The sequence below is a fragment of the Heterodontus francisci genome, chromosome 14 (genome assembly GCF_036365525.1).
Source record: "Heterodontus francisci isolate sHetFra1 chromosome 14, sHetFra1.hap1, whole genome shotgun sequence".
In the NCBI taxonomy this organism is placed as follows: Eukaryota; Metazoa; Chordata; class Chondrichthyes; order Heterodontiformes; family Heterodontidae; genus Heterodontus; species Heterodontus francisci.
The window spans coordinates 97,129,105-97,154,647 of record NC_090384.1 but is presented as its reverse complement, the minus strand read 5'-3'; the positions used below and the strand labels follow the sequence as shown (position 1 = coordinate 97,154,647).

Here is a 25,543-nt window from a genome sequence, read left to right as displayed (position 1 = left end):
CTTCGCTCCTGCAAGAAGAAACACACGCAACTTTCAACATGGACTTTAATTTGACATGTTCACTCATAAACATTCCATATTTAAAATCGGTTACCGTATTTACAGATCAGAAACATAACCAAATGGGAAAATGCAATGCAGTTTGCAGACTACAGAAAGCAGAGCAGCAACTGCCCGCGAGCCGGCCGGCTCAAAGTTCCAATTGTAACCGGCCGACTTCCGGTTCCCCATTGGGACTGTACCATCGTCCCACTTGGAGGGGGCAAGGGGGAGTAAAGTTGCAGCAAATGAGAATGAATGTGATAGTGACTGTGCGATAAAAATAAGAGACTAAATATCTAATGATCACAATCTTGTGTCTGTGCCTGTCATTACGTTTTGTTTGTTTTTCTGCATATTCTGGTGGTAATTGCTGTGTGCATTCCCCTCCCCTGAGCGGCGGAGTGGGAGATGCGGCGCGGCGCGGGCCGGCCCGGCTGTTAGTCACAGTCAGTGGGAGCCGGCGGCGGAGGCGGAAGGGAGCGCCAAGCGGAGCGGGTCCGGGGAGAGCCGAGCTGAACCGAGCGGAGCTGGTCCGGGGAGAGCCGAGCGAGGCGGAGCGGGCGATCCGTCAGCAAAGGGAATCCCTCTCTGTCTGTGTGTGTTTGTGTCCCGGGCCGGATGGGAGCGGCGGCACCATGGCGCAGCTGGGCTGTGTGAGGTCGAGAGGCCGGGTGCCGGCGGACAGGCTGCGCTCCTGGTGGGAGGTGCCGGCCATCGCTCACTTTTGCTCCCTGTTCCGGGCCGCCTTCGCGCTGCCCGACTTCGAGATCGAGGTGAGTTGAGATTTTTAATCGAGGCCCGGGGGAGAGTGAGTGTAAGTAGGCCCGACCGTCGCAACCCCCTGCGCCCCACCATACCCTCGCCCCCCGCTCTCCGCCATCGAATCCACACCCGACCCCGTCGATTTCTCTCTCGGCAACAACCCCCAGGCCCGACCCCCCCTGAGCGCACTCCCCCCCCCCCCCGCGATACCCGACCACCCTCCTCTTTCTCCTCGACCACCACCTCCCCCCTCCCCTTACCCCCCCCGTCCCCTCCCCTTACCCCCCCCGTCCCCTCCCCTTACCCCCCCCGTCCCCTCCCCTTACCCCCCCCGTCCCCTCCCCTTACCCCCCCCGTCCCCTCCCCTTACCCCCCCCGTCCCCTCCCCTTACCCCCCCCCTTACCCCCCCCTCCCCTCCCCTTACCCCCCCCTCCCCTTACCCCCCCCCTCCCCTTACCCCCCCCTCCCCTTACCCCCCCCTCCCCTTACCCCCCCCGTCCCCTTACCCCCCCTTACCCCCCCCTCCCCTTACCCCCCCCTCCCCTTACCCCCCCCCTCCCCTTACCCCCCCCCTCCCCTTACCCCCCCCCTCCCCTTACCCCCCCCTCCCCTTACCCCCCCCTCCCCTTACCCCCCCCCTCCCCTTACCCCCCCCGTCCCCTTACCCCCCCCGTCCCCTTACCCCCCCCGTCCCCTTACCCCCCCCTCCCCTTAACGTCCCCTCCCCTTAACGTCCCCTCCCCTTACCCCCCCCCGTCCCCTCCCCTTACCCCCCCGTCCCCTCCCCTTACCCCCCCCGTCCCCTCCCCTTACCCCCCCCGTCCCCTCCCCTTACCCCCCCCGTCCCCTCCCCTTACCCCCCCGTCCCCTCCCCTTACCCCCCCCCGTCCCCTCCCCTTACCCCCCCCCGTCCCCTCCCCTTACCCCCCCCCGTCCCCTCCCCTTTCCCCCCCCCCGTCCCCTCCCCTTTCCCCCCCCCCGTCCCCTCCCCTTTCCCCCCCCCCGTCCCCTCCCCTTTCCCCCCCCCCGTCCCCTCCCCTTTCCCCCCCCCCGTCCCCTCCCCTTTCCCCCCCCCCCGTCCCCTCCCCTTTCCCCCCCCCCCGTCCCCTCCCCTTTCCCCCCCCCCCGTCCCCTCCCCTTTCCCCCCCCCCCGTCCCCTCCCCTTTCCCCCCCCCCCGTCCCCTCCCCTTTCCCCCCCCCCGTCCCCTCCCCTTTCCCCCCCCGTCCCCTCCCCTTTCCCCCCCCGTCCCCTCCCCTTTCCCCCCCCGTCCCCTCCCCTTTCCCCCCCCGTCCCCTCCCCTTTCCCCCCCCGTCCCCTCCCCTTTCCCCCCCCGTCCCCTCCCCTTTCCCCCCCCGTCCCCTCCCCTTTCCCCCCCCGTCCCCTCCCCTTTCCCCCCCCGTCCCCTCCCCTTTCCCCCCCCGTCCCCTCCCCTTTCCCCCCCCGTCCCCTCCCCTTTCCCCCCCCGTCCCCTCCCCTTTCCCCCCCCGTCCCCTCCCCTTTCCCCTCCCCTTTCCCCTCCCCTTTCCCCCCCGTCCCCTCCCCTTTCCCCCCCGTCCCCTCCCCTTTCCCCCCCGTCCCCTCCCCTTTCCCCCCCGTCCCCTCCCCTTTCCCCCCGTCCCCTCCCCTTTCCCCCCCGTCCCCTCCCCTTTCCCCCCCGTCCCCTCCCCTTTCCCCCCCGTCCCCTCCCCTTCCCCTTTCCCCCCCGTCCCCCCCCCCTTTCCCCCCCCCTTCCCCCCCCCTTCCCCCCCCCTTCCCCCCCCCGTCCCCTCCCCTTCCTCCCCCCCCCTTCCCCCCCCCGTCCCCTCCCCTTCCCCCCCCCTCCCCTCTCCCCCCCCTCCCCTCTCCCCCCCCCTCCCCTCTCCCCCCCCCTCCCCTCTCCCCCCCCCCCTTCCCCTCCCCTCTCCCCCCCCCTTCCCCTCCCCTCTCCCCCCCCCTTCCCCTCCCCTTCCCCCCCCCTTCCCCTCCCCTTCCCCTCCCCTTCCCCTCCCCTTCCCCTCCCCTTCCCCCCCCCCTTCCCCTCCCCTTCCCCCCCCCCTTCCCCTCCCCTTCCCCCCCCCTTCCCCCCCCCTTCCCCTCCCCTTCCCCCCCTTCCCCTCCCCTTCCCCCCCTTCCCCTCCCCCCCCCCCCCCCCCGTCCCCTTCTCCCCCCCCCCCCGTCCCCTTCTCCCCCCCCCCCCGTCCCCTTCCCCCCCCCCGTCCCCTTCCCCCCCCCCGTCCCCTTCCCCCCCCCCCCGTCCCCTTCCCCCCCCCCCCCCGTCCCCTTCCCCCCCCCCCCCGTCCCCTTCCCCCCCCCCCCGTCCCCTTCCCCCCCCCCGTCCCCTTCCCCCCCCCCCTTCCCCCTTCCCCCCCCCGTCCCCTTCCCCCCCCCCCCGTCCCCACCCCTTCCCCCCCCCCCGTCCCCACCCCTTCCCCCCCCCCCGTCCCCACCCCTTCCCCCCCCGTCCCCTCCCCTTCCCCCCCTTCCCCCTCCCCTTCCCCCCCCCTTCCCCCCCCCCCGTCCCCTCCCCTTCCCCCCCCCCGTCCCCTCCCCTTCCCCCCCCCCGTCCCCTCCCCTTCCCCCCCCCCCGTCCCCTCCCCTTCCCCCCCCCCCGTCCCCTCCCCTTCCCCCCCCCCCGTCCCCTCCCCTTCCCCCCCCCCCGTCCCCTCCCCTTCCCCCCCCCCCCCCGTCCCCTCCCCTTCCCCCCCCCCCCCGTCCCCTCCCCTTCCCCCCCCCCCCCCGTCCCCTCCCCTTCCCCCCCCCGTCCCCTCCCCTTCCCCCCCCCCGTCCCCTCCCCTTCCCCCCCCCCGTCCCCCCCCCCCGTCCTCCCCCCCCGTCCCCTCCCCTTCCCCCCCCGTCCCCTCCCCTTCCCCCCCGTCCCCTCCCCTTTCCCCCCTCCCCTTTCCCCCGTCCCCCTCCCCTCCCCTCCCCTCGTCCCCTCCCCTCCCCCCCCCCCCGTCCCCTCCCCTCCCCCCCCGTCCCCTCCCCTCCCCCCCCGTCCCCTCCCCTCCCCCCCACGTCCCCTCCCCTCCCCTCCCCCCCACGTCCCCTCCCCTCCCCCCCCGTCCCCTCCCCTCCCCCCCCGTCCCCTCCCCTCCCCGTCCCCTCCCCTCCCCCCCCCGTCCCCTCCCCTCCCCCCCGTCCCCTCCCCTCCCCCCCCCGTCCCCTCCCCTCCCCCCCCCGTCCCCTCCCCCCCCCGTCCCCTCCCCCCCCCCGTCCCCTCCCCTCCCCCCGTCCCCTCCCCTCCCCCCCTCCCCTCCCCTCCCCCCCTCCCCTCCCCTCCCCCCCTCCCCTCCCATCCCCCCCTCCCCTCCCCTCCCCCCCTCCCCTCCCCTCCCCCCCCCCCCTCCCCTCCCCCCCCTCCCCTCCCCCCCCTCCCCTCCCCCCCCTCCCCTCCCCCCCCTCCCCTCCCCCGTCCCCTCCCCTCCCCCCCCTCCCCTCCCCCCCCCCTCCCCTCCCCTCCCTCCCCTCCCTCCCCTCCCCTCCCTCCCCTCCCCTCCCCCCGTCCCCGTCCCCTCCCCCCGTCCCCGTCCCCTCCCCTCCCCGTCCCCTCCCCCTCCCCCCCTCCCCTCCCCTCCCCCCCTCCCCTCCCCTCCCCTCCCCCCCCCCTCCCCTCCCCTCCCCTCCCCCCGTCCCCTCCCCTCCCCCGTCCCTCCCCTCCCCTCCCCTCCCCTCCCCTCCCCTCCCCTCCCCCCGTCCCCTCCCCTCCCTCCCTCCCTCCCTCCCCCCTCCCCTCCCTCCCCCCCCTCCCTCCCCTCCCCCTTCCCCTCCCCTTCCCCCTCCCCCTTCCCCTCCCCCTTCCCCTCCCCCTTCCCCTCCCCCTTCCCCTCCCCTTCCCCTCCCCCTTCCCCTCCCCCTTCCCCTCCCCTTCCCCTCCCCTTCCCCTCCCCCTCCCCCTCCCCCTCCCCCTCCCCCTCCCCCGTCCCCTCCCCCGTCCCCCTCCCCCGTCCCCTCCCCCGTCCCCCCCCCCGTCCCCCCCCCCGTCCCCTCCCCTCCCCCCCCCGTCCCCTCCCCCCCCCCGGCTCCTTTTCTTTCCCCCCCACACCCCTTTCTTTCCCCTGCCTCAGCCCTCGAGGCGCTGTGCGTAACCGAAGCCTCATTTTCATTGATGACTTGATAATGAAAGTGTAAGCAGTGGCAAATCCTGCTCACTCACTACCTGGGGCCAGGAGATCAGCCTCTCCACAGTTGTGCTGCCGCCTGAGGTTTCAGGGCCCTGTCTCTCCCTTTGATTCCTACTCCACAGGTTTATATCCATGGTCTCCAGCTTCAGATCTGCCCTGGGATTGCAGGCGAGAGAATTCCCCTCCGTCCTGGCGGTCTTCGGCTTCTGTGTCATTTGCTTCCTTTTCACCCTAGTGTTTGGGTTTAATTATTGTCCCTCGCTTTGGGTTTAATTGTTCTTCCCCAACCCAAGCCCAGCCCAGCCCAGCCTTGGGTTTTAGTTTAATTGTCTCCTTCCCCTTAGGTTTCGGTTTAATTGTTGTTTTTCTTGGCTTTAGGTTTATTTATCGTCCTATTCACTCTTTAGGTTTTTTGGGTTTAATTGTTGTTCTTCCCCCTCTGGGTTTAGTTCTGTCTCCCCACCCCTGGCGTGTGGGCTTTAATTGTTGTCCCTTCCCCTTGAGTGTGTGGGGTTTCGTTATTATCCCAACTACTCTCCTGTGCAGGATTGACTCTCCCCCAAGTTTGCTTTGGTGCTAGGTTCAGTAGATTACTGTGAAACCCAATTTATTTGAATAATCTAAGTGGGCCAAGCCATGACCCAAGTGTATAGAACCACTAAACCGCTCCTTTTGAAATCTATTTGCATTTCTGTTTAAAGCTTCAATATTGATCTGCTTTATTTGGTTAGTGTCTGGTTTAGACAACACATGATGGTAGTAAAGTTGAGGAATGGTGTAGGTTACATGTAAAAAAAAACTTAATATAATTTAAGTGTGCTATTGTTGTGATTGTCCCTTTTAGTTATTTTTGTTTGACTATTGAGGCTTAGTGACTCATCTCTTCATGTAAAGCACGACGTTATTCATTTTATAATGTTTCTGTGTAGGCGAGCTGTGGGAAATGGTGAAAACTACCTTGAATCAAAGCCAGTGACGCAGTAATGTTTCCTTTTAAGCTAGGTGTTGCTGCGTAGTCTTATAGACGTGTGTGGCTGCAAAAATTACTGTTTCATAAGCCTTGTCCTAGAACCTGCTTAACCACTTTCTTCCAATGTGTTATGTTCAGTTTAACATTGGATTCCAAAATTAAAGGGGAAAGCTGATTAATTAAACCAGAAACAGGAAGAAAGTATTTGACTAAAAAAAAAAACCTTAGGGTGCTGTGAATAACATGTGATTGTTTGGGTTTCTAGACAGTTTAGTTTGTACTGTTGGATTTTAAAAAAAAGATTCATATTGAATGAAAACAATGTTGCTGTATCCCCTGAGACACTTGTATTCCAGCACAGATTGTAAATCATTTCCTTCTGCTGTTGTCATGTCTGTGGTACTAGCCATCTGATTGTTCTCTCCTATTCATCGCTACATGTGTGGGTGCACATGACCAAGAATGCTAGTTATACTGCTGTTAGGCTTCTTTCATATATAAAAAAGATTTGCATCTATACAGCGCCTTTCACGGTCTTGGGTTAACTCAAAGCACTTTACAAAGTCAATTAAGTACTTTTTAAAGTGTCGTAATCCAGGACACGTGGCAGCCTATTTAGGCACAGCAAGATCCCACGATCAGCAATTTGATAATGACCAAATAATCTTTTTAGTGATAATAAAAACAAGAAATGCTGGAAATACTCAGGTCTGGCAGCATCTGTGGAGAGAGAAACAGAGTTAATGTTTCGGGTCAGTGACCCTTCTTCAGATTTCCAGCAGTATTTTGCTTTTAATCTTTTTAGTGACATTAGTTGAGGGGTAAATATTGAGGAGAAACTGCCCGGCTCTTTGAAATAGTATTTAGGCATCTTTTACATCTGTCTGAGCGGGCAGATGGGGCCATGGTTTAACGTCTCATCCAAAAGATGCCACCTCAAACAGTGCTGCACCCCCTCAGTCCTCTGCAATTTTCTGCCCAAGTCTCTGGAGTGGGGCTTGAACCCACAACTGTCTGACTCCACTGATCAAGACTCAGTTCTTCCACCTCACAGCCACTTTCCTGCCAAGTACAGCCAAACGTCTTCATCACGACTCTCATTTCTGATTGACTTGTTTGCTGACTCGTTCCTATAGAGATTTTAAGAGAAACTTTCATGAAGGTTACTTCTAAAGAGATTACATAACCCAGTGTTTCCTTTTGGAATTTTTATTTTAAAGAAAAACTTTGAAATATTGCAGCCTTCAATTGATACAATAGGTTTCGTTAATAAACAACAAAGTTATTAGTTTATTATGAAACAAGACTTAACCAGTAATGAAGCAAAGCATTTACACACAGATTGAAATATGAAAGTTCCCTTTTTACCTTAGCCCCTCGCGCACACACCTCGGTTAACCGAAAAAATAGAGATTTTTTCTTTCGAGTTCTGTTACAAAAAAACCCCCAAAAAGAATACTTTGGCCAAATACTTGCTAATTCTTCAGTAAAAAAGAGAAGATATGGAAAGATTTCAGTTGTCCCTTTTTGGTTTGGCGTCCCAAATATGCAGAGACAGTTGACACTGGGCTCTTTCTAGAACAGTTCTTTTCCAGCAACAGGAGAAATGCAGCATCAGTTTCTCTGTTTCTTACACTTGATTCTCAGGAAGCTCTCTGAGATGGAAGAGGGTGCTGATGGTGACTGCTCTCTTAGCTGGTTTTCTCCAACTGCCTTCTAAACAGTTCACACCTCAGCACACTGTTCAATGCGTAACCCAAAACAAAATCTTGACCTGTCACTTCTCTGTAAACATCCTCCCCAGGTCAAAAAGCCCCCGCTGGGTACTTATTTGAAGACAGGCGACTTGCAGTAAGGGTTGTTTACAAACCGATTCCAAAAGACCTTCTGATGACCTCTTTTTTAAAAATATCACACCAAGTCCAGCATCTATGGAATCCTTTTCAGTCTTAAAACCCAAGTCCTCAAAAGAAATTAACAAAAAAAATGGAAACACTTTTGTAACACTTGTCAGTATTAAATTCCATCTGCCAGTTGTCTGCGCATTCTGCTAGCCTATCTATGTCCTGTTGCAGGCAGTTCGTATCATTCTCACTGTTTGCCACTCCTAAAAGTTTGGTATTGTCAGTAAATTTTGAAATTGTACTCTGTATTCCAAGATCCATGTAATTTATATATAGCAAAAAAAGCAGTGGTCCTAGCACTGACCCTTGGGGAACACCACTGTCTACCAGCCTTCAGTTTGAAAACAACCATTTACCACCACTCACTGTTTTCCGTCCTTAGGCCAATTTTTTAATCCAATTGGACACTGAGGCGGATGGAATAAGAGGGTCAATTTTGTTAACCAGCCTTTGTGTGGTACTTTATCAAACACTTTCGTAAAATCCAGATAGACCACATCCACCGCATTCCCTTCGTCAACCTTCTCTGTTACTTCAAAGAATTCAAATAGATTAGTCAAGAATAATCTCCCTTTTACAAATCTGGATCCTATAATGATTGTTCATATTAATAGTGTGATAGTGCAGGAGCTCTCTTTTGTGGTTTAGAGTTAAGGCAAATTATATTGCAGATGCAGATAATCCCTGCTGTACCTGAGGAGCTTGATGCACTGTATGAACATACAAAAATATAATGGTGAGGCAAAGACAAACTGCTGCATTGAGACAGCCTCACACAGTCACGATGCATTAAGCATCGTGATTTACGACACCCACATCGACCGGCATCATGTAATCTGCAAGAGGCAAGAAAGATTAAAAATCCCACAGCCAGTTTAGGGTGGGGGTGGTGTCTGAAAAATTCCTCTGTAACCTCTTTAGGTGATCAAAACCATTATTGAATAAGAAAAATCACTTGTATTTATCTCGCACTTTTAATGTAGTAAAACCTCCCAAGCACTTCACAGGAGCATGATCAGACAAAATTGGGCACCGAGCCACATAAAAAAGATATTTGGACAAATAACCAAAAGCTTGGTCAAAGAGGTAGGTTTTAAGGAGGAAAGAGAAGAGGAGTGGTTTAGGGACAGAATTTCAGAGCTTAGGGCCTTTGAGAATGCTCAAGAGGCCAGAATTGGAAGAGTGCAGATGTCTCAGAGGGTTGTAGGGTGGGGGGATATTAGAGATAGGGAGGGTCGAGGTCACGGAACGATTTGGAAACAAGAATGAGAACTATAAAATCGAGGTGTTGCTTAACTGGGAGTCAGTATAGGTCAACAAGCACAGGGGTGATGGGTGAAAGGGACTTGGTGTGAGTTAGGACACAGGCAGTAGAGTTTTGGATGAGCTCAAGTTTACAGAGGGTAGAATGTGGAATGTCCAGCCACCATTTGTATTCCATTGATCTCTGTTCCAGCCAGGAACTAGTGTAGCTCTCCTTTGAAGATATGCAGTGGATTAGCACTTGCCACATGGAGCACAAACAATGTGCTCCATAGCTCTCTCATCCTTTGGGAAAAGAAGAACTGCCTAGTACCTGAACTACTTCTAATAATTGAGTAACTTAGATGCATGATCCTTGGTCCCCCTTAACATATCTAATCGGAATAATGGTCAATATGAACATAAGTTTAATCCTTTCATTATGTTCATCAAACCGCCTGGAGTCTACACTTACCTAAAGTAAAAGCTTACTTTTAAAATCTATCTCGGTAACCAAGGTGCTTTAAGATGGGTTTCATTTTTGTGGTCTTCCTCTGTCTGAACCTTTTCCAAAACCTCTTTTATTACCCACAGTGTAATGTGTTATTCTGCAGTAGAATCAAGAAAGATGGGCAATTATTGTGTCACTCAGAAACTTCATAAACTGCTTCAGGTACAAGAATTAGATTTAAAGTGGAATGGCTGTTATAAGCCTCACTTCTGCACAAAATCAGCAGCCCATCCCCATGTAAAATATCCAGTGCTAGTCTATGAAAGTAAATGTAATACTCAACAAAAAAACACAGTTCCTTTGAGTTGGCCACATTAATTCTATTCTGTACCATGATATTGTGAAAGGCCCATCCTAGCCAGAGGGTTTAGCAGTAGTTGGCTGTTTGTTTGCTGAAAACGTGTCAGGGTGCTTACTGGCTATCACTGCCTAATAAGTGTGCATATCTGGTCAGGAAAGTGAACCACAGAATAATCAAGTTTGATGTGATCTGGGATTCAGAAACATCAAGGACCAGAAGCCAGTATAGAATTTCAAAATGGCTACCTTCAAAAATGTACTTAATTCATTGCTGATGGGACTGTTTTAAAAGCATTTCAGGGAAGGGCAAGGGAAACCCCTTTTCAAAGCATAATGCTGAATATGGAGGATAAATGTATACCTTAAAATAACAAGCACAAAATAAACAAATTTGACCTTAAGTCGATGGATAAATTAATCAGAAGCAAAATAAAGGGAGGAAGAAAAATTTGTACAATTCCTGCAGCTGGACGGATTACAAGATTCACTAAGATAAATGTAAGAATGATGCACAAAGATGTTGAAAAGGGCGTCCAAGGTACAAAGAGGGACCTGAGACGGTGCAACTGCAGTCACAGTTACAGTAAGAAATTCTTTCAGTGAGAGGTTAGTCAGGGGAGAGATGCGAAGTCCTAAGATGCAAGCTGAGCTGAAACCATGAATAAGCACAAAATAATTAACATATATTAAATCATTGTGTTATCCGAGTGTTTACTTGGAACAATATGAGCAATAAGGCCTCCTCAATTTGCAGTTACTCAAGTAGGATTAGCAAGATTGCTTGATTTTAAGTAGAATTAACCAGGCTATTAAGGGTGACTTGAGAACAGATTTGTGTGGTAATAAAGCTTACTGTGAGGGTGTTGATGAATGCTGGAAAGGTCTGAGTGGGTTGGAAATAGGCTTAACATGGTGCCAATTTTAGAGAAATGTGCAATTGATTATCTATTGTGAAGTTGAGGATTATTTGTGCAATAATTACTTAGTAAACAGCAGTCAGATTGTTAGATGTTGCCTGACATACTTCTGTGGCTTTTTTGAGGAAGTGACATCCAGGTGGACTGTGGAAAAACCCTTTGATCTTGTGTGTCTAGACTTCCAAAAAGCATTTAACAATAACAGGCTACTAGTTAAGCTTAAGGCAGATAAGGTAATGAGAATGTATGTAGAATTGGCTGAAGGGCAGAAAACATTGTAGTTTATCAGAGGAGTTAGGTCAAGGTAGAGCAGGTATGAATGGGGTGTCCCACCGATCACTGTTGAGATACCTTCTGTTTCTATGTTACATTAATGATTTGGAATTGGAAACTCAGCAAATTGGTGAAATTCGCAGATGATGCAAAACTAAAAGGGAGGGCTGATTCTGATGAGACAGCTTCAGAACCACAAAATCAGTTTGGCCAAACACATAAGTGGACAGAGCAGTGGCGGATCAAATTTGATGACAAATCTAAAGTACTTCATATAGGAGGAAAAACTATTCTTCATAAATACAGCTTGAATGGTGTCAAAATAGCTGACGGTGAAGTTGAAAGAAGGTTTAGGAGTCCTCGTAGATTTGATGTCCAAGCATTGTACAGCAGCAAACTACAAAGCTGATAGGATGTGGAACTATATAGCCAAAACAATAGAGTTCAAATCTGAGGAACTTGTGCTCATAATGTATAGCACTTTGGTCTGACTGCACTTCAGTTACAGTACCCACTGCTTACACCGTCCCTGTTTATCCTCGGCAGTTGCGTATATCAGGCAAATGATGCTCGTTTCCATAGATATCGATAACAAAGGGGCCACTTAAAATGTTTGAAACGCTCTGGATATTTCAGGCAGTTCAAGTGGCTGTTTGCACCTTGCGATTACCAGTCATTAAGTTACTCACTGCTTGGAAGCAGGGTTTTTCTTTTGAGCATAGTTCAATTCATACAAACATACAAATTAGAAGGAGTAGGCCATTCGGCCCCACGAGCCTGCTCCACCATTTGGTAAGATCATGGCTGATCTGATTGTGGCCTCAACTCTACTTTCCTGTCTACCCCCATACATACCCTTTGACTCCCTTGTCAGTCATTTTCCCTCATTGAAAAAAAAATTCTTGAAGTTTAAAAGGAAATTACTTGTAAAAAAAAACCTCTAGACCCACTGCCGCTGCTATGAGCCCATCTCGTCAGTTTGCTGAGCTTCCACTTTACAGCTCCATTTTAAAATTAAATACTAAATGAATTATTAAGTACTAAATACTGAGGACGTGTTTGAAAAATGATCTGAACACAGGAATATGTTTTGATACTGCTTCTGTTCATTTTCAGTTGGGAGCTGTTACATTTAATTTAATTTTGATGGGGGGAGGCAGTTGTTGCTTTGCTTCAGCTGTTACACCAGCCATCGCATGTATCACATAAATCACACTCGCCCAAATTTGCCCACTAAGTGGTGGCGACTGCACTTTAGTTTAGAGATACAGCGCTGAAACAGGCCCTTCGGCCCACCGAGTCTGTGCCGACCATCAACCACCCATTTATACTAATCCTACACTAATCCCATTTTCCTACCACATCCCCACCCATATATTTCCCTACCACCTACCTATACTAGGGGCAATTTATAATGGCCAATTAACCTATCAACCTGCAAGTCTTTGGCATGTGGGAGGAAACTGGAGCACCCGGAGGAAACCCACGCAGACACAGGGAGAACTTGCAAACTCCGCACAGGCAGTACCCGGAATCGGACCCGGGTCCCTGGAGCTGTGAGGCTGCGGTGCTAACCACTGCGCCACTGTGCCGCAACAATGCACTGTTGTCATTCTGGTCATTGAGACACAAGGGAGACATTCAGGCCCTGGAGACAGTTTGGATAGAGCTGTTAAGACAGTGGATGAATTATGAGATCAGAGAGAATTAGAATTTTCAGCTATGACAGAGTAGATAGGGAAAAACTGTTCCTATTGGTGGAAGATTTTTATTTGTTTGTGGGATGTGGGCATCACTGGCTAGGCCAGCATTCATTGCCCATCCCTAATTGCCCTTGAATTGAGTGGCTTGCTGGGCCATTTCAGAGGGCATTTAAGAGTCAACCACATTACTGTGGGTCTGGAGTCACATGTAGGCCAGACTAGGTAAGGACAGCAGATTTCCTTCTTTAAAGGACATTAGTGAACCAGATGGGTTTTTACAATAATCGACAATGGTTTCATGGTCACCATTAGACTAGCTTTGTAAGTCCAGATTTATTAATTGAATGCAAATTTCTTCATCTGCCATGGTGGGATTCGAGCCCATGTCCCCAGAGCACTAGTCTGGGCATCTTGATTACTAGTCCAGTGAAATGGCCTCTAAGTCCTGTGTGTTTCACAGCTTGAATAGATTTTGCTTCAATTTTGAAGTTTTACTGGGAGTCACATCTTATTCCCAACACTGACAGATCGAGAGCAAGAGGGCACAGATTTAAGGTAATTGGCAAAAGAGGCAATGCTGGCATGAGGAAAAAGTTTTTCATGCAGCAAGTGATTAGGATCTGGAATGTACTACCTAAGAGTGTGGTGGAGGCAGATTCAAACTAGGCATTTAAGAGGGATTTGGATTGTTATCTGAAAAGGAGGAATGTGCAGGGCTATGGGGAGGAAGTGGGGTAGTGGCACTAGGTAAATTGCTCTTTTAGAGAGCCAGCACAGATACAACAGGCTGAATGGCCTCCTTCTGTGCTGCAACGATTCTGTGATTCTGTGAATGGTGGAGTCTGAGGTTTGACTTTGTAGAGGACAAGATAATAAGCCATATAAGAGAACTTGGATTCAGAAAATTACTTAAAGCTAAACTGTGAGGATTAGGGCAAGGAGCCACAGATTGAAGCTAGTATAAGTCAAATTTAGGACTGATATTAGGAAGATATATACACAAGGAGTGATTATCATAGAATAGAAGGTAAAATCCCTGTAATCATTTGAGAAAGTTGGCTGCTGTGAGGGGAGAATGCAATGTTTTTCCAGAAGGAGGGGCTAAGATGTCGAAAGACTTTCCTTGCTTTCACTTATTTTGTGGCGGGCATAGGAATGGCTTTGATGGGCTCACTGAGAAGATGATTGGTGTTAAGGCTGGTGGATAAAACAAAAATTACTATTTGGACAAGTTACTGAAACATAAAAACATGGAAAATAGGAGCAGGAGTAGACCATTTGGCTCTTCGTGCCTGCTCCATCATTCAAAAAAGATCAAGGCTGATCGTCCAATTCAGTACCCTGTTCCCACTTTCTCCCCATATACCTTGATCCCTTTGGCATAAAGAAGTCACTTAAACAGTGAAGTCACTGAGTCATTTTTATTCAGGAGAAAATTGAAGAAAGAAGTGGAAACCCCCTAATCTTGCTGTTGTGCAAGAGCCCTGGAGTGGGAAGGAAAGGCAGTGTTGGGGATAAGACGAGCCTCCCAGTAAAACTTCAAAATTGAAGCAAAACCTATTCAAGCTGTGAAACACACAGGATTTAGAGGCCATGTTAGCAGCTGGAGCTTTCAGCTCATGATTTATGATGTCATGTGGATCCCTTGTCTATGTCACAGCCTTGAGCACATGCCCAAGCACTTTTTTTTTTCTATTTCAGTCTTTGATCTGTGTACCTTTCTGGAGTCTTGGAATGTACGCACAGTCATTGCTTGTTCCATGTTTGTTAATATTGCTGTAGCACTTCAATTTGAGTCCCAGCCATTCTACTCCATTCTGCTTCCGATTTTTCATAAAACCAGCACATCTCATTTGGCATTGCACGCTAATTCAGATGATGTATTGTAAGGGACGGGCAACAAATGCTCGTCTTGCTTGGATTCCCATGAACGAATAAGAAAAGGAAAATGGAGCATTGCACCATCTAATGCATCTGTTTTGCTAAGGTGAAACTGTGTCCCTTTACATTTATGAAGTTTGATATTAAGTAAACACTTGGTGAGCTTGTTAATTGCTATTGGGACTGTAGATCAGAAACCCTGGCTTTGTTTGCAGAAACATCAATTAAGAGGCTACCGACCTTTTGGCCCTGGCAATTTCTGCTCATGGACAGTCTTGTATATTCCAGTTTCAACTATAATTTATACTTGTGTTCGGATAATGCCTGTAAATGGCTCAAAGCTTTACTGCATTCTATTTTGTGTATGGCAATCTCTAGTGATGTCAGCTGGTCTGAAACTGCTGTGGCACAGTAATTAAAGTGCAACCATGGAGAATGATGTATGGTCTCATGTGTCATAAGCACACCTTCGTACAAGCTAAAGATAGAGATCTCTGCAACACATCTGGCAAATACAAATAGTATTTGGTTGTAGCTTTTAGGCTAAGCTAAAAGAGCAAAGTTCAGCTTTGTATGAACTTTGGGTTTGGATTGCATGTTTAATTCAATTTAGGGATTTCATATAGTAGAATCATAGGGCTGGATTTTGTTCCCAGGCCGAAGTCGGATTTCGTGGCCAGGGAGTGACTGCGGCTGCTATGTAGCCCGACGCCGGGATTGCTGAGCCTGATCTCGTGGAGGGGGTGGTGCGGAGACGGAGAATCGGAGCGGCAGCAGCCGCCACAGAGCCTGACGCAGGGATTGCCGGGCCCGATCTTCCCAGCCGAGCCCAGGCTCCGTGACAGCACCTCCACCGCTCTGCAATGGGACCCTACTTTACATAGTTAAAATACCTCTCTGTATAAATTTAAATTTGACTCCCCGCAGTTGTACCTGCAGTTCCCAATCTTGAGTATGTCTTGCGACACTCATGCGCTTTCACTTTCCTGTCAAGGAGAAGCTGGTGCCAAAGAGGTGGGGAAGGGGTCAACACTATTATTTAGTGTATGGGGAAGGGGTCAACACTATTATTTAGTGTATGGGGAAGGGGTCAACACTATTATTTAGTGTCTGCGGAAGGAAAGGGTCAACTCTGCATTATTTAGTGTATGGGGGGGAAGAGGTCAACTCTGCATTATTTAGTGTACATGGGGAAGAGGTCAACTCTGCATTATTTAGTGTATGCGGAAGGAAAGGGTCAACTCTGCATTATTTAGTGTATGCGGAAGGGGTCAACACTGCATTATTTAGTGTTTGGGGGGGAAGAGGTCAACTCTGCATTATTTAGTATATGGGGGGAAGGGGTCAACTCTGGATTATTTAGTGTACATGGGGAAGAGGTCAACACTGCATTATTTAGTGTTTGGGGGGGGAAGAGGTCAACTCTGCATTATTTAGTATATGGGGGGAAGGGGTCAACTCTGCATTATTTAGTGTACATGGGGAAGAGGTCAACTCTGCATTATTTAGTGTATGCGGAAGGAAAGGGTCAACTCTGCATTATTTAGTGTATGCGGAAGGGGTCAACACTGCATTATTTAGTGTTTGGGGGGGAAGAGGTCAACTCTGCATTATTTAGTATATGGGGGGAAGGGGTCAACTCTGGATTATTTAGTGTACATGGGGAAGGGGTCAACTCTGCATTATTTAGTGTACATGGGGAAGGGGTCAACTCTGCATTATTTAGTGAATGTGGTGGGGAACGGGTCAACTCTGAACTGTTTGCAGGGCTGGCAGCCTTTTAAAAATGAAGATAACACCTGCTCCACCAGCTGATGCTGTGAACAGCATCTCCAATCCCACCCTCGCCACACGGCAGCATGGCTGCCATATTCTACATCACAGCGGGACAACAAAATCTATCCCATAGATCCATTTGCGGCATAGAAGGAGGCCATTTGGCCGGCACTCCGCAGAGCAATCCAGCGAGTCCCACTTCCCCGCCCGACCCCCATAGCCCTGCAAGTTTATTTCCAACAAGTGCCTGTCCAATTTCCCTTTGCAATCATTGATTGTCTCTGCTTCCACCACCCGCGTGGGCAGCGAATTCCAGGTTGTTACCACCCACTGCGTAAAAAAGTTCTTCCTCACATTCCCCTGCATCTCTTGCCCAAAACCTTCAATCTGTGTTCAGTTAATGGGAACAGTTTTTCTTTGTCCAACTTAACTAAGCCTGTCATAATCTTGTACACCTCTATCAAATCTCCTCTCAATCTCCTTTGCTCCAGTGAGTAGGTAGTTTCACTGATATTTTGACTGGATATTTGTATCCTGTACTACCAGCTGGAATTAAAATACACTATGATCATGAAAGGCCTATTGTGGTTCAGTTTACTCCCCCTCTTTTGTACTTATTTTCAGTAAGTGGGTGACATTGACAAGACCACATTTAATGCTCATCCCTCCTGGGTCTTCAAAGAAATTATTTTTGCAACTTGGACAGTTGGAGCATTGACTGAAACGTAGTGTGAACAAGAATCTCTGTTAGGTCAGACTTGGTAGGGGTGGAGGGGTTCACTTATCTGATGGAGATTACTGATCCAGTTCTGTTTCTAATGCTTTCATTAGACAGGAAAAGATCACCATGGTGGAATCATGACCCTCATAGCCCTGACCAGCAGCCAATCTAATCTCTTGGAGAGCCAGATTTTCCTGAACTCCTAAAGGCAATCAAAGTGAATTCATCACATTTCGACACATGAAACACAGCCACATCTCCACCTTTGTATATTATGGTGTCACCCATAACTAGGAAATTGTCTGGCTTTCTTTTGCGTGTTTAGTGAATTCGCATTCATTGCACAGCCTACAGCTTGTTCCAAACTTCAGTTACCTCTGCAAAAAGAGAAACTTCCTGACGTGTAACGTAGTTCTATATTGTATGCATGCTCCTAGTTTTCCCTAACCTATCTAACTCCAAATAGTCTATCCATGTGGACCAAATCTAGGCCTTTCATTATTTTAAATACTTCAATGATTCATGAAGTCTATGGTAACTAAGGGTCTTTACTACAACAACTTGCATTTATATAGCATCTTTTAAAGTAACTAATTAACATAATCGAAAGCTAGACATCGATCTATTGGAGTTCCTTTGCACTTTTTTCTGCAACTCTGTACCACCCACCATGTGAAGGGGCCAAAACACGTCACTGCGTTCGAGATGATATACAAAGCCTCTGTAGCATATTTTATTTCATATTGGATTGTCCTAAACATGCATTCTAATACTCTGTTTGCTTTTTTTATTGCCTAGAGGCACTGGTGAGTCTGTAGAGATTCATGTGCTGCAGCACCTAGGTCTTATTCCAGGTCAACAGTTTATAATTCGGAGCCCTGCATGATTTACATATGCTTGATGTTAGCCCTACTCATTTACAATACATGTGTTTGTATGACGACTACAAGATGTGGATGCCCACTTCTCTGTCACATCTATATCTGATTGTAGTTATTACTGTAATCTGAAGTCCTAACAGATACATGAATCTTTGTATCATTGGTGAACTAGCAGGCTGTTCTTCCAATGTCTTCATCCAGACCAGTGGTTAAAAAAAACCTAAACCATTCCTTAACCAACCCAAGATCTGCCTGCCAGTTCCACAGGGCTCTATTATATACAATAGCTGATTGTGTGGTGCCTTGTTAGAAGTTATTTGCAAATTCAGGTACAGGATGCCAACCAGGCTACTTGTATCCACCAGCTTCCTCTAAAAGAAAACCTGACCTGATTGGTAAGACTTAATATTCTAGAAGCTACCGTTGAGAGTTTCAAATAACCCTCTACTCTCTTCAGATTAGTCATACATTTTTATCTCTAATGATCCCTTCCTGCAACATGTTTAAAAACAAATTCAAGTTAATAAGCCTCCAGTTTTGTGACTTTTTGCCCTTTTTGAAAAGAACCAGTGCCTTGGGATGTTTTACTACATTAAATGTGCAATATAAATGTGAATTGTTTCTGTTGGAAATGCTGGAAGCACTCAGCAGGTCAGGTAACATCTATGGAACGAGAAAGAAAGTTAATATTTCTGATCAATGAAGTTTAGCTCTGCAGTACTTTGCTTTTGCCTTTTCTGACTATTCGAACTGCCTGAGCCTTCAGTTAGTCCATAGGAATGATCCCAGACCTAAGTGAGTTGAACGTAGCTCCCATTTTTTTGAACACGCTCTGGTGAATGCAGTCAAGATCAGCAGCCCAGTCTGTTTTGCGATATCCTAATTCTACCTAGGGATGTATCCGCATCCACTTTGACACTTAAAACTTCAGTCAACTACACAACATTAATAATAACTGAGCATCCTGAACTGGTATGAAGACTGATGCTGAGTAGCCATTTAAAACTTTTGCTATAACTTGAGAGTGTCATAGAATCATAGAGTTATACAGCACAGAAACAGGCCCTTCGGCCCATCTTGTCTGTGCCGACCGTACAGCACCCAACTATTCTAATCCCATATTCCTGCACTTGGCCCGTAGCCCTGTATGCTATGGCGTTTCCAGTGGTCACCTACATACTACTTAAATGTTGTGAGGATTCCTGCCTCCTCCACCTCTTCAGGCAGTGCGTTCCAGATTCCAACCAGCCTCTGGGTGAAAAAATGTTTCCTCAAATCGCCCCTAAACCTCCTGCCCCTTACCCTAAATCTATGCCCCCTGGTTCTTGATCCCTCCGCTAAGGGAAAATGTTTCCTCCTATCTAACCTATCAATGCCCCTCATAATCTTGTACAGAGTCTAGAGTCTACCTGAATCTGTCCTGCATAATCCTTGAAAGGCTATATGCAGTCCTCGATGGTCCTCTGACTCCTAATGTAGTTAAAATATTTTTTTACTGTAGCTACTGCATTTATCAACAACATCTTGCAATTATATAACGCCTTTAATGGAGGAAATGACCCAAGATGTTTCAGTGGAGTGCAATAAGACAAAAGTTGACACTGAGCCAAAGAAGCTAACATTAGGACAGGCAGTGTAAACTATATGGTACAAATTTAAAGGGATTTCAAGAACAGAGGCCTGTGTGGTACAGGCACATAAATCTTTTGAAGGTGACAGGAAAAGTTGAGAAAGCTTTTAAATTATATGGGATCCTTGGTTTTATTAGTAGAGTCACAGAGTACAAAAACAAGGAAGGTATTCTAAATCTTTATAAAGCATGGCTTAGGCCACAGCTGGAGTATTGAATTCAATTCTGGGCACCACACTTTAGGTAGGATACCAAGGCCTTGGAGAGTGTACTGCTTTATTAGAATGGTACAAGGGATGAGGGACTTCAGTTATCTGGAGAGACATGAGAAGCTGGGGCTATTCTCCTTAGAACAGAGAAGGTTGAGAGGAGATTTGATAGAAGTTGAAAATTATGAATGGTTTTTGATATATAAGGTGAAACTGTTTCCAGCAGCTGAAGATTCGGTAATCAAAGGAAATATAGAAACATAGAAAATAGGACAGGAGTAGGCCATTCGGCCCTTCGAGCCTGCTCTGCCATTCATTATGATCATGGCTAATCATCCAACTCAGTAGCCTGTTCCCGCTTTCGCCCCATACCCTTTGATCCCTTTAGACCCAAGAGCTATATCTAACTCCTTCTTGAAAACATACAATGTTTTGGCCTCAACTGCTTTATGTGGTAGTGAATTCCATAGGCTCACCACTCTCTGGGTGAAGAAATTTCTCCTCATCTCAGTCCTGAAAGGTTTACGCCATATCCTTAGACTATGACCCCTGATTCTGGACTCCCCCATCATCGGGAACAAGCTTCCTGCATCTACCCTTTCAAGTCCTGTTAGAATTTTATTGGTTTCTATGAGATCCGTCCTCACTCTTCTGAACTCTAACGAATATAATCCTCACCAACTCAAACTCTCCTCATACCACCAACCCAGGAATCAGTCTGGTAAACCTTCACTGCACTCCCTCTATAGAAAGAACATCCTTCCTCAGATAAAGAGACCAAAACTGCACACACTATTCCAGGTCTGGCCTCACCAAGGCCCTGTATAATTGCAGCAAGACATTCATGCACCTCTACTCGAATCCTCTCGCTATGAAGGCCAACATACCATTTGCCTTTTTTACCGCCTGTTGCACCTGCATGCTTACCTTCAGCGACTGGTGTACGAGAACACCCAGGTCTCGCTGCATATTCCCCTCTCTCAGTTTGTAGCAGTTCAGATAATCTGCCTTCCTGTTTTTGCTACCAAAGTGGATAACCTCACATTTATCCACATTATACTGCATCTGCCCTGCATTAGCCCACTCGCTCAACTTGTCCAAATCACCCTGAAGCCTCTCTGCATCCTCCTCACAACTCACCCTCCCACCCAGTTTTGTGTCATCTGCAAATTTGCAGATATTACATTTAGTTCCCTCATCTAAATCATTAATATATATTGTGAATAGCTGGGGTCCTAGCACCGATCCCTGCGGTACCCACTAGTCACTGCCTGCCATTCGGAAAAAGACCCATTTATCCCTACTCTTTGTTTCCTGTCCGCCGAACTATTTTCTATCCATCGCAATACACTACCCCCAATCCCATGCGCTTTAATTTTACATGCTAATGTCTTAAGTGGGACTTTGTCGAAAGCCTTCTGAAAGTCCAAATAAACCACATCCACTGGCTCCCCCTCATCAACTCTACTAGTTACATCATTGAAGAATTCTAGTAGATTTGTCCAGCATGATTTCCCTTTCGTAAATCCATGCTGACTCTGCCCGATTCTACCACTGTTCTCCAACTGCTCTGCTATAAAATCTTTGATAATGAACTCTAGAATATTTTCCCCGCTACTGATGTCAGGCTGACTGGTCTATAATTCCCTGCTTTCTCTCTACCTCCCTTTTTAAATACTGGGGTTACATTAGTTACCCTCCAATCTGTAGGAACTGTTCCAGGGTCACAGATTTGAGGTGATTGGCATAAGAACGAGAGGTGACATGAAAACTTACGCATTGAGTTGTTGTGATCAGGAATTGTTGGTAGGCATCCATGCATCTACGAAAGATGATAGATGATGGTCACGCAGCAAACAATACATTTAGGTGGGATGTAGTCTCTTGGTGCATCTTTACTCATGGCTGTGAAGGCCAATCCTTGAGAGGCAGGTTCTGCCACAAGTGCTGCAGATGAAGCTGCCAAGTGACGCTGAGAGTTGTTTTCAGCATTGGTGCCTGTTGCAAAGCTGCTGTAGCCACTGGTCGTCGTGGTACTACACACCAGTCCACAGGATGTGTCACCATTTCCCTCTTTCACAAGCCAGTGACTTCTGGCTGCAAAAGTCGACATTTAGGGCCTTTATGAAACGCTTGCAAGCATCCTAGAAGCAGAGCTTTGGGTGCCCCACTGGTTGTCTGGCCCCGGCTACCTCACCGTATAAAAGGTCGTTGTGTGCGCAACTGTCTTCCATTCTGTGGACGACTGCAGGATTGGGAATGCGCTGCCAGAAAGGATGGTGAATACTTGAAGGAAAATATTTTACAGGGCTTTGGGGAAACAGGAGAGTGTCACTAATTGGATAGCTCTACCAAAGAACCAGCACAGGCGTGAGAGCAAATTGCCTCTTTCTGTGCAGCATCATTCTCTGATTCTAGGTGAATAAAGGCTTGGTCGAAGAGTTAGGTTTTGTAGCGAATCTTAAACTAGAAGAGAGAGAGTTGGAGAAATTTAGGGAGGGAATTTCAGACATTACGACTCAGACGGCTGACGGCATGGCTCCTCTGCCTTCTCCAATGACCTTTTGACTGCTCCAATAGCAGCTTTTGTTACCTTCACCTGAGCTTGATACCTTATCCCTGCTCTTCTGAGAACTAATTCTGGTCTGATAAGCCTGATTTGTCCTTGCACATGATCAGCTGGCTGCTTTTATGTGTTTTACTACTGCCCTTTTGACTAGGGACATATGTTTAGTTTAGTTTAGAGATACAGCACTGAAACAGGCCCTTCGGCCCACCGAGTCTGTGCCGACCATCAACCACCCACTTATACTAATCCTACACTAATTCCATATTCCTACCACATCCCCTCCTGTCCCTATATTTCCCTACCACCTACCTATACTAGGGGCAATTTATAATGGCCAATTAACCTATCAACCTGCAAGTCTTTGGCATGTGGGAGGAAACCGGAGCACCCGGAGGAAACCCACGCAGACACAGGGAGAACTTGCAAACTCCACACAGGCAGTACCCAGAATTGAACCCGGGTCACTGGAGCTGTGAGGCTGCGGTGCTAACCACTGCGCCACTGAACTCCCTTTCGCATTAGAATGGTTTTAAAAGTATAGAATTTTTTTTTTCTGTGCTTGTGATATCCCCAAGTGAGCCAGTTCTCAATCCTGTGCCACCGTTGCAAATCTAGTTCTCTCGAGATCTGGAACTAGCATTGCATTTTCAGCAACTTTGGTTTGGCTGACCAACTTAAATAATGGCATGGAGTTTGCTGTAGAAATAACAGTGAGGCTATCAGTGATCACAGTTATTAAAGTGTAAATCGAATGCCAACTTCCGTCGTCCTTATATATGCAGTTAAATATGGAAATTAGGAAACTGCTGTCCGATTTGTTCTTCTCCACAAACCTCACTACACTGGTATCTCGCTGAGAGATTCAGCATTCAAATACATGAAGGCCAATAAATTGCTTTACTTGTCCATTAGGTACCCACTAAACATGCCAGTAAAAGTTGGGGCTTATCCATTCAAGTGTGTGAATTTTTGATGGCGTGCTAATCCTTAATTATTACCAAACAGCCTCTTTGACCTAGAAATTTTACTTTACAAGTGTGGAGTCTCATTCCTTCAGAGTTTAATTATTGGAGATTTTATAAAATTTAATTTTTTATTTTCTTTGTGTCTCATCTCTCTCAATCCTGTCTTCCTTTTGCTCTTTATTTCACTTTCTGTACATGAGTTTGCATTGAATTAGATATTCTGACTTACAATAAAATAAAAGCAAAATACTGCAGATGCTGGAAATCTGAAATAAAAACAAAGTGCTGGAAATACTCAGTAGGTCAGGCAGCATCTGTGGAGAGAGGAGCAGAGTTAATGATTCAGGTCTCTGACCTTTCATCAGGTGGCACAGTGGTTAGCACCGCAGCCTCACAGCTCCAGCGATCCGGGTTCAATTCTGGGTACTGCCTGTGTGGAGTTTGCAAGTTCTCCCTGTGTCTGCGTGGGTTTCCTCCGGGTGCTCCGGTTTCCTCCCACATGCCAAAGACTTGCAGGTTGATAGGTAAATTGGCCATTAGCAATTGCCCCTAGTATAGGTAGGTGGTAGGGAAGTATAGGGACAGGTGGGGATGTGGCAGGGATATGGAATTAGCGTAGGATTAGTATAAATGGGTGGTTGATGGTCGGCACAGACTCGGTGGGCCGAAGGGCCTGTTTCAGTGCTGTATCTCTAAAACTAAAACTGATGCTGCTGAGTATTTCCAGCACTCTGTTTTAATTCTGACTCACATTTCCTGGTTTAGACTCTGTGTCTCAGTAAAAATTCTTGATTGATTGAAAGGGCACGTTGATGCTTGCCCTATTCACACACAGTCCCTTTTAGAGGGCACCGCACTGTATGGGACTCCAGATGAATGTAAGTTGCTAGCAAAAGCCCACTAAAAATCTGTGGGCAGCTTGTAAACGCAATGAATGGTGAGTGCCACCTCTCTGCCACTGACCGTATAATATGGGTCACCGTTGTCCAGGTGTTTACCCAGATGGAGATTGGGTACTGCAATAGGATCACTTAAAAAACGGAATCAAGTACCCAATTACCTGTAGTTACCTCAGTAAAATGTGTTAACAATCATTAAAAATGTCGACAAATCTCTCAGCTGTCCAACCTTCAATACTAGATGACTTACCATTGGACTGTTAAATGGCTTGGAAATTAAAATCTTCCCTTTGTGTAGACATTATCTGATTCAATTCCTTTGTGCCTGCATGTTACCAGTTCTTATTGAATGTGATCTTATGATTTGCCATGGGATTTAAATTCACGATCTTTGCATTGCCAGCCCAGTACTATAACCACTATACCGGTAGTTCTCATTTTTTGATTGAAGGGCCCCTGAGTAATTAGGATTTAGTAATCACAGACCCCATCTAAATTATAATACTGTTTAATACTTAGAATCTGAAAGCGTTGCATAAGGCCTTTAAGAAAACAGGTATTTACTCACAGATATCTGCAAGATGGGTGTGCCTGCTGCTGACTGCAGAGTCTTTCTGTCCTTGCGCGCTCCCTTCCTACGTGAAACAGCCAGTTCACTCTCTGCTGTGCATGTTTCGGCTGCGCTCAGCTCCTGCCTCCCGGGTTGCATTTCACATCATATGTCGGACCTCTTGGAACCTCTTGGACCCCCAGGGGTCTGTGGATTTCAGTTTGTATCCTACTTAATGGTTCATTTTAAAGATGACCTTGTGAGGACTTCAGTTCTTCTATGAATACAGTGTGCGGTGCAAGTGTCCTTGGGGTTAGCAGACACGTTTTGTTTTGTGAAACAAAATTTTTTTTAAAGCTGGGGCCTGTTCAGCAATATTTTAGCTTGGCAGTGGCTATGTAGTCTGCTGTAAAGTCGCTCTGAATTATGTTTTTAAAAATTTCATGGAACTATTCTAAACCGAGATGAGAATTTTTTTCTCTGAGGTTTGTGCGACTTTGGAACTCTGCCTCAGAAGGTGGTGGAGGCAGGGTCATTGAATATTTTTTTAAGGCGGGGGTCGATAGATTCTTGTTAGGTAAGGGAATCATAGGTTATCGGGGGTAGATGGGAGTGTGGAATTCGAGACACAAACAGATCAGCCATGATCTTATTGAATGGTGGAGCAGGCTCAAGGGGCCAAATGGCCTACTCCTAATTTGTATATTCATATGTTCGACATCCAAGTCAGCATAGT

At 48.5% G+C, this 25,543-nt stretch overlaps 1 protein-coding gene across 3 annotated transcripts in view; it reads left to right on the top strand.

Annotated features, from left to right (window-relative positions):
- The first annotated feature begins 500 nt into the window (after positions 1 to 500).
- The window catches only part of LOC137377168 (chromatin remodeling regulator CECR2-like), an 80,267-nt gene continuing 55,224 nt past the window's right edge, over positions 501 to 25,543 (top strand). For all 3 annotated transcript variants that reach the window (XM_068046583.1, XM_068046582.1, XM_068046581.1), the window contains exon 1: positions 501 to 815. In XM_068046583.1, coding sequence (XP_067902684.1) covers positions 678 to 815 — 138 coding nt within the window. In that variant the 5' untranslated portion in view covers positions 501 to 677. The remainder of the gene's footprint in view (positions 816 to 25,543) is intronic.